The sequence below is a fragment of the Ammodytes marinus genome (genome assembly GCF_949987685.1).
Source record: "Ammodytes marinus genome assembly, chromosome: 10".
NCBI lineage: Eukaryota > Metazoa > Chordata > Actinopteri > Uranoscopiformes > Ammodytidae > Ammodytes > Ammodytes marinus.
Genome location: NC_137214.1, coordinates 5,180,212 through 5,190,233, shown reverse-complemented (window position 1 = coordinate 5,190,233; position 10,022 = coordinate 5,180,212). Strand labels below are relative to the sequence as shown.

General features: G+C 42.0%; 1 protein-coding gene across 2 annotated transcripts in view; it reads left to right on the top strand.

The window, feature by feature from the left end:
• The window catches only part of ppp2r2ba (protein phosphatase 2, regulatory subunit B, beta a), a gene marked incomplete at its 5' end in the record, with an annotated part of 60,432 nt that overhangs the window by 36,804 nt on the left and 13,606 nt on the right, over positions 1 to 10,022 (top strand). For both annotated transcript variants that reach the window (XM_080035736.1, XM_080035737.1), the window contains 3 exons: positions 6,522 to 6,619; positions 8,277 to 8,442; positions 9,186 to 9,298. In XM_080035736.1, coding sequence (XP_079891862.1) covers positions 6,522 to 6,619; positions 8,277 to 8,442; positions 9,186 to 9,298 — 377 coding nt within the window. The remainder of the gene's footprint in view (positions 1 to 6,521; positions 6,620 to 8,276; positions 8,443 to 9,185; positions 9,299 to 10,022) is intronic.

Genomic DNA, 10,022 nt, shown 5'->3' with positions numbered 1-10,022 from the left:
TGTGTGTGTGTGTGTGTATGGGGGGGGTAGGCTGGTTTCTTAATGGCAAGCTGTGTGAAGTTTGGGCAAATCACACTCCTTATTCGGCAGCTGCTTTCATCCCCTGATTAGCTTCTTATTAAGTCTGCAGCCCTATGAAAATTTAATGAGAATTTATGAAAGAGTATATATACTGGTGGTGCTGCTGCTACTGTATAGGGAGGGTTATTACTAAAAATATCCTCTTTTCTCTAGACTGACTTCTTGGGCAGTGCATTTTGAGTCCCAGTGCTGCTATGATGGATGGACTTTAACATGAGTCATTCGGTGCATTGCTAGCCCAAAGGCTAAGCTATATTGTTTGACCCTTTTAAGGTATTTTACAATAGGACACATTTGTACGTTTTGATAGCAAATGATACTGTTGTCCATGTTGAGGAAAGGAACAATGCAGCGTCAATTGGAATCTTTTTTATGTTGTGGTGATAAGGTCGCCGTAGTTACAGGATTTTTTTCAGTGTGTACAATCCAATCTGCAGCCATCCAAATCTTTTGATTCACTCCAGCCTTGAAAAACATGAAAGATGAAAGGGATTGCAACCAAAGCAACAGACACACACACATACACACACGCACACACACACACACACACACACACACACACACACACACACACACACACACACTGGCGGAGGGAGAATTTTTTAGTTTTGTTTTGGCGTTGGATTATAATTCGTTGCAGCCCCTACGCATCCACCCACACCATCCCCCCCCCCCTCCCTCCCCCCCTCCCTCCCTCCCTCCCTACATCTTCAATTTCTAAGAGAATACCAAATAACAAGCATTTCACATGTTCCCTGCTTGGTATTCATGTCGGTGCACGCAGGAATCGATAGCTGATTTCACCACGTCTAACTTGCTTTGGCCCTGCTCTGCTCTGCTCTGCTCTGCTCTGCTCTGTCCTGGCCTGTGTTGTGTCTGCAGTCAGATGTGTGTTAATGAAGTGTGAGAAAGTGAAGCAAGTAACACACGTCTCGCCCATGTCACCCGCAACTCCCCGGAGTGAGGGGATACAGAAATGTACAAGCACAAACAAACATACAGTACAAGCACAAATGAGAAAGAATACATGTATACACACACACACACACACACACACACACGCACGCACAAACACATTCAGTCTAAAAACACAGACACACACACACACACCTACACGCACACACACACCTACACACACACACGCACACACACACACACACACACACACACACACACACACACACACACCCACACACTGTCTCACACCCTCTGTCTCACTCTCAAGGGGCTGATCCTGGAGAAAACCAGGTTAATTAGCTTGTTCACTCCAGATCTTATACAAAGAGTCATGCTCTTCAGATGAAGAGAGAGCTGCTGCTGCATTGTGCTCTGTTGCTTTGTTCGCTGCTAATAAAGCCTAATAAAGCCTTTAATCATACGGCTGGCTATACCACAATCAAGAGGAGGTATAGCATGGCTTTTAGTCACAAATGTGATTGATCTCCACCATTGTACGCTGTGTCTGAAATCAAGTTGTTATCAGTGGCTTATTCCGTACGGAAACGGCACAGCAAAAGAGGGTGGTAGGTCTTACAATACATGCAGTTTGATGCATATAGTTGACGAGCATATAGCAGGGAAAAGATAGCTTCCAGTCATAGAGAACGGACCTGAATTATCCCCCACAAGCCTGATCCTTTGACGCAGGCAGGCAGCCTAAGCACAAGTGCATGTAATCCCCTCTCCTCTCCACTTCCTAATGCTAACAAAAGCATTTACTCGACATCGTCTAGCTAACATCCCACTTCCTACCTGGGAATAACTGCACCACACTTACGCTAACAAGTAGCTTCTCCAATGCAGCCAACACACCACCATTCCTGCCTGTGCCTGTCTTATTACCAAACCCCCTGCCGTGCCACAGTTACAGGATCAAGCCTCATTTGTATTTTTTTCTTTCACCCGACAGGATTACATGTTGTCTAGAGGTTAGCCAGGGTTGCACTATTTTTGGTCTTTGCGTGTCTGTGTGTCTGTGCCAATAGGACTCCCTGTACCATCTTTTATTGACCTACTTAACACCAACAACCAAAAAAAAAACAATCCCCCTCCCTTGACTTTTCCACCCGCCATTTTTGTTTTTGATGACTTCAGTTGGCCCTTCTGTTATACTGTAGATGATGGATGTTGCATGCTTTTGGCCATCTATAAATACATTCAATTTCCTCCCTCCCCGCCCTTTGTCTCTCTCTGGTTTTCATTCCAGAATCAATGCATATCTATGTTTCCATCCAATCACTTGGACTAGCCATTCCATAATGCAATGCACGCTGCCTGGGAGGTTATCGAGGGTCAGGTTTGCTGAATAGAAACAGATTAGAGCAGTGCCCATGACTTTTATTTTATTTCTGCCTTATGTTCACAGAGTTCTGTGCACACACATGACAGCAGCAGGGCCAACAGGCATGTGTGTGTGTGTGTGTGTGTGTGTGTGTTATCACATGGTGATGGATGTGTGTTATCTGGAGCATCCCCCTCTCTTCTCTGATGCATCAAGAAGTGCTGACCTGTCCTATGTCAGAGCTGAGTGGCCACAGGATTTATGGGTTTTCATCTTGGTTATGGTCCACTGATAAAGCTGTGTTTGTGTGTGTGTGTGTGTGTGTGTGTGTGAGAGAGGGAGAAAGAGTAAGTACACATTTGATCAGCCGAATCACAAGGCATGCTGTTAATTCCACTCTTCCTTGAAAAAATGCTGATGCTCACAACTAAATATCTGATCTGACTCAAGCAGAAATCTTCAGACAGATAGCCCATCCCCCTGCTACCCTATTATATTATATTATATTATATTATATTATATTATATTATATTATATTATATTATATTATATTATATTATATTATATTATATTATATTATATTATATTATATTATATTATATTATATTATATTATATTATATTATATTATATTATATTATATTATATTATATAAATATTAAAGATGCTACAAGGAACTTTCAGTTTTTGTTAATTATTGGACTTAAGTGGTAGTGTTTTTACTACGCCAGGGTGAGCGTACCCATGACAAAAGGCATTAAGAAAAACAATATAAAAATCGCCTTCTTTGCACTGATGGTGTCGTTTGCGGTTACATGTGATTTATGATCACCAAAGGAAAAATTTGACTGTTTCAGAAATATTTAAAAGTTCCTCGTAGCTACTTTAAGTTTTGGAAGTAACTGTAAAAGTATTGGAAGTAAGAAAAAAAAAATATATATTTTGATTATGAACTTTATCGTACAGTAAAGCATAACATACAAACACAAAATGTTTTGACATACGCCGACATAACCAAAGAGAAAAAAAGTGCTGAGTGATGCCTGGCAATAACTGTTACATCATCAATCATCTGATTGGCCAGACCTGCTTTCTGCCAGTCTAATACATTTCCTCTGATTCTAGTTTGTAGTAATGAGCCCAAGTACACATTTGATTTAGGGAACCTAGTGGAGTAAAAGTAAAAGTTGACAGGAATATGAATCACAATGTAAAGTATACAGATTCATGTATATTCTACTGTAAGATAGTATTTGGTATTGTCGCATTACAACACTGATCAAGAAATTCCCTGTGTTCCAATCCCCATACTTCCCTACTATTTAGTATGCCCGAAAAAGATTTAGGATGTCCCAATACATGCAGGTCAATTGTAGTATGCTGAAAATACACAAATGCCCCACTAACTCCAATAGCATTTTGGAGTATTCGTCTTTAATCTTGACATTTCTTGACATAATGAAAAAATATCTTCCTTATCTGATTTTTTTATGTCTTATGGCCCTAAAACTCTTCTGTACTTTAGTATGTAGTGTAGTAAAAAGAAAGAGTATGTGATTTGGAATGCAGGGATAGTATTTGTTATGCCATTCAAACATAATTCCATGAGTGGCTGAGGGTTGAGTGCTTTGAATACATTTGCATGAGGAAAAAAGTCATTTGGGGAAAGCATTCCATCATGCTATAAAGCGTGAATTTCAGCTCCACTGCCTCTTCTTCATGCATTGGGATGATTGAAGGACGTATCCCTGTGTAAACCGGTTATTAAAAGAGCATCCATCAATTACTGTTTCTCTTCAGTGACTTAATGTGTTAGAGATGAGGGAGGGATGAGGGAGAGAGAGAGAGAGGGAGGGGAAAAGGGGGAAAAAGGAGATTGAAGGGCAAATAGAGAAAAAGCTTTGATTCAAGAAAGCTGACCAACTAAGCCGATTCAATCCGATTCACCCCAGTGGCCTGATGGATTTGGGGAAGACACCAGTGTGTGTGTGTGTGTGTGTGTGTGTGTGTGTGTGTGTGTGTGTGTGTGTGTGTGTGTGTGTGTGGTATTACATATCTTTGTGCACACATGAGGTGGCTGCATACAGGTACAGAGAGAGTGTTAACATCAGTGTGAGGGTGTGTGCTACATCAATGTCATCTGGTGTGTCAGTGGGGTATTCCCAGGCAGTAAGTAGGTCAGAGTGTGTAATGGTATCCCTCTGGTCTTGTTGCTGAATGTGCCTCTTTCTCTACCACAATTAAAATGAATACGCACACACACACACACACACACACACACACATTCCAAGACGTGACGCTTAGTCATCTCCACTATGTCAGAGATGAGCCCCCGTCTACAGGGACTCCATTGTCTGAAGTTGTGTGCTGCATTGAAATCCACACACTTCCCCCCCTCCAGATGCACTAGCAGCTTTTCACTCTATTGCAGCACTCTATCTATCTCTCTCTCTTTCTGCTGAATTACAGCTAGCATCAGCAACTAAAAGTCTGAGAGCTATTGGCACACAGACACAGACACACACACAGACACACACACACACACACACACACACACACACACACACACACACACGCACGCACACACACACACACACAGCCCTCCGAGCCACTAGAAATGGAAACGGTCTCCATAGCAACATTCCCCTCTTCTGTTCAGCGCTCCGCCAGTAGCTGGTCCACGGAGGGCGTGGGGGGTACAAAACAACAAGCGCTCTCTCTCTCTCTCCCCCTCTCTCTCTATTTCTCTTTTTCTCTCTCTGTCTCTGTCTTATATTTTTATCATTGTTAAACAGAGGGCTAGCCTTTGCTGTGTGTGTGTGTGTGTGTGTGTGTGTGTGTGTGTGTGTGTGTGTGTGTGTGTGTGTGTGTGTGTGTGTGTGTGTGTGTGTGTGAGACAGACATTACACTATCTATACCTCCTTTAGCCCGGGGCTGTGTAATAATTACAGTCCCCATTAGCCTCTCCGACATGCAGGAGAGGAAGCCCTACCTTAAGGATAGGTGTGGGTTATTTACTATTGGTAGAAGTGTAGCTATCCACATACACTGAGAAAGGTTGGCCATAGAGTTTACTACTGTACATTTTATTTGATATAATGAATAATATAATATAGCCTATACAGTATATGATATAATTATCCTGCTGATGCAAAGACTGCATAGATGGAAAATTAAAAAGTATGCTACACATGCATGGACATACACCACCTGAAAAAAAGAGCACACCTTTATTAATAATATTAATAACAATACAATTTTATTTTTGTCTGGCAGGGATGGAATACCATAAAAAGAAATGCAAATGGAAAATAAAAATACATGATTAAAGCAAAAGAGATCAATGAGATGACATTGGGTAAGAAGAAACCATTGATAATAAAAAAACGTCTGAAACGGATCACACATTTTTTTATTAGTTTAATTTAAGTGGTGGCAATTTGGGGACTGAATAACCAAAACAGTTCTTTGCCTTGCATGCTCAGTCTATAATCGTTGCCTCTGCCTCTCAAGCAGTGAGCAAAGGGTTGTGTTTTGAAATGAAGGAACAGGAGAGTCAGTGAGCCGCACAGGGTATTGCAGTCTGCAGCATTAGTGGCAGTATTAGGCATTGTTAGTGTGGCGGCTACGTGCTTTAAAAAAACAGCAGTGCAAATGAACTGACACAGGTTGGCTCACTCTGGTGTGATGGTCTGAATTATTCCATATATCATGCAGTGCCTCATCCAGTGGCTTCTTTTCCTAGCCCATATTCAACCAAACAAGGCTATTCCCCTACTCCGTTTCAGGCATGTCAAAGTTGGTTTATCGAATACATATATTGTTATATGCTTTTTATTTTTTATTGTGAACTTACTTGAAAATATTTGTTTTGTGCTTTTTCTTGGATTGTTTTGCATTATATATTTTTTGTGATATGTCTGAAATAAATGTATACAATTCAATTCAAAATAGCATGCCTCCTCTGTGTGCCATGTCTCTAGTTTCCCCTCTTCCCCATTCCAACTGACATGTTCTTTTTTCTTAGTAGTCGACCCACCACATCTCTGTGAAAGCTCTTTCATTTTGTCCCACCGAGCCCATACCTTGACAGCCTTTGTGAACGTACACACTGACATTTCTCTCCCCCCCAACCCTCTCTTCTGCTCCCTGTGTTGCAGCTGACATTATCTCGACGGTGGAGTTTAACCCATCGGGGGAGCTGTTGGCCACCGGGGATAAAGGAGGACGAGTGGTTGTCTTCCAGAGGGAGCAGGAGGTAGGGAAATGCCAACAACGCTACAGACTCATTATGCTTATCCCTTCTGCTGCTGAAAGCTATTTTTCATTTTTTTCTTCTTATTATTTCTTGGAGGCATTTTTTTTGCTTTTATATTTTGGAGAGAGACAGATAGGACTGAGCCTCTATGGGGGCCAACATTAAAAAGTGCAATGTTTTGCTTTCTGGATAACTAGCAAGTGAAAAGGGGACTATTTGAATTTTAAAAGGGATTTGTTTAGCTGGAAATGCAGCAGTTCATATCTAAAAAAAAAACACAAGCAACAAAAAATATCTTGGACCACGAAGAAGCTTCGGTGGGGCCCATCACTATAAACTCCTGTTACACAGCGACGCAGTGTTTTAAAAACCAGTTACGATGCCAAGTTTTTAAAAGATAGCATTAACTTCCTGCTGAATTACAGATGAAATAACTACTGTACCCTACATCATTTCATGAAAAGGAGCAGCCATACTTCACTGTAGATTTGTTTATGGCTGCTCATTTTCTCGGAATCTTGGAATGAATGGTTGATTCAGTGTAAATGTGCCACACAGACTCCTGTAGTTGCAAAGAAGTGTTAGGAAAAGCATTTAATTGTACATAGGCTATGTCAGGGGTTTTCAAAGTGAGCCCCCCCTCAGAGAACAAATTTCAGCGGAAATATCTTTTAATTATTTTACAGATTTAAACATATTTTTGAAACATTCTAAACATTTTTGTGCGTTTTTAAACACATTTTTTAATCCATTTTAGCATCTTAATCCAGTGTTTTAATCCTGCTTCCTTTAAGCATGGATAGTAGTGACTGAGTGTGCAGCGGAGTGAGAAAGATAGGCAGACAGACTGGCCCAAATTATTGACTAGTGAAATGTCATTCACACACCCAGTGTTTTTTCGCTATAGCCTCCAATGTCCTGATGGAGGAAAATAGTAGGCAGTGGAGAACCAGACCCTCCTAGGGGGGTCCGCGGGTATGCCCCCCCGGGAGATTTTTTTTCAGAGAAGAAAATTAAGAGGCTAAATATGAGGAATTTGGTGTGAACAAATAATTTGGAGACACTGGGTCTGATGAATTAGAAGCTATTGAAGAAAGACACAAGGATTTTCCATAAAAATATTAATTTAAAATAAAAAAATGTATGCAAGGTCCTCTGGGTTGGGCTTGGTGCTCTTTTTCTTTAACGAGACCTATTTCTCTGTAATATAATGAATGCATTTAAATGCAGTGAGAGGAACGAAGCAGAAGAACTCTTGTCCAGCTATGCCGTGATCAAAAACACAAACTCCAAAAAAAAAATAGCCCCACAGTTTGAAAACCACTGGGCTATGTGATGATATACTAGACATAAGAGTCGACCACAACTGCTAGAAGCTAACTGCAGCTTCTTAGGCGCAGTATGCTAACATCAGCATGTTAATAATAATCTCACATTGACAATGCTAATAGGCTTAGTACGTATAATGTTTTACCATGTTAACTCTACCAGTTTGACTTGATAGCATTGAAGCTACTTAAAATGTAACTTATTTTCTGAACCATTTCTTTCATCTGGTTCTGGACTTAAAGTCTTTCTAACACATTTTTGGGAGTACATATAGAGCCACCAGGCCAGCCTCTCACTGTGTCTCTCCTATGTGTGGTCCCCTCTGCAGAGTAAGAGCCAGCCCCAGCGTCGTGGGGAATACAATGTTTACAGCACGTTCCAGAGCCACGAGCCAGAGTTTGACTACCTGAAGAGCCTGGAGATAGAGGAGAAGATCAACAAGATCAAATGGCTTCCCCAGCAGAACGCAGCCTACTTCCTGCTCTCCACCAACGGTCAGTGGGCCAGGGGTGTGTGGGGGTGTGTGTGGTGGGGGGGAGATGTTATTAATATCTCATGATAATGTCCTCTTGACTATCTGTGTGAATGTATTGCTGTGTTGTCGCATGGCTGAGCGAGTGCCACCAGCAGACATGTTTCAGAATGAGAAGCTTCATGCATGACTGCCACAGCAGGAACACACACACACACACACACACACACACACACACACACACACACACACACACACACAAACACACATATACAAACACACACACACACACGCGGAGAGACGTCTTGCAGATTGCAGGCTTCATGCATGGCTGCAGAGTGGAGTGCTAGCGGTGGGCTGGAGCAGATGGTTGGAGCGTCCTGTGGAGATGAACCTCCGCTGCTCTGACACCAGTATGCACAGCGGAAATTAAAGAGAAAAAAAAAGGCAACAACCTGCCACTGCCACTGCCATCCCCTCCACTAGAGCATGAAGATTGGATGTAACTGGTGTTTGAATTTCAGAATTGAAAAGAGCACACAGATGGCTTTTTTTCTGAGGGAAATGAAATGTGCTCAACATGTAGATTGATATCAGTGACATCAGAATGTCAGCCATTCATCATCCTCTCTGGCTCCTGCCCCAGCGACATGCCAGATTGGATGCCCAACCCCCCCAGCAGACATCTTGTATATAAGAGATTTACTGTATGAGCACGGATCTAACTGTAGTTCTGTGTTTGTGTGTGTGTCTCACCCACCACAGACAAGACAGTGAAGCTGTGGAAGATCAGTGAGAGAGACAAGCGTCCAGAGGGCTACAACCTGAAGGATGAGGACGGACGCATCAGGAACCCCTCCACCATCACCTCACTGCGGGTAAGAGCTCACAAAAAGGCCGCGTTCACACCAGGCCCAGCAGCACCGTACCGGGCCCAAGCACCATTGCAGTCTCATATAATGTGACGTCATGACTCTGTCTATGCGTGTGCTTGTGCGCATGTCGGCTCATTAGCTATAGTGTGTTACTCAATGAGCTTTACAAAGGTGATGCCAGGTCAGTTTTGTTACCTTTGGCAGAGGCCCAGCCATTTCCCCATGTTGCAGTTATAAAGCTAAAGCTAACTGACTGACTGCTGGCAGTAGCTTTATATTGAGATTGAGCATCAAAAAATCAAATAAGTTTGAACTATTCCTTTAAAGCTTACAAAATGACATTGAGAAAATCACATGACTGGGAATGCCATAGGTGCTGAGGTATTAAATGGACTTAAAAGAAGGCATTTTGATAGTAGACGTTTTGACCTTTCATAGCAGCAACAGAACAGGTGTTACAAATAACATCTAGCATGGCTCCGTTCTATTCAGATGTCCAAGTAAGCCATTAAGAGTGTGACAGTGAGTCAGCGTGCACTATACCAGGAGCCTGGAACTGAAGCAGCTAAATGGAACTCAGCCTTTTGTTCATTTTAGAATTAGCACCTGTTCTTTTCCGACTGTTACGTCTCATAATCTCTTTGTCTTGTGTGACAAAAGTCTATCCTTAATTTGCACACACACACACACACACACACACACACACACACACACACACACACACACA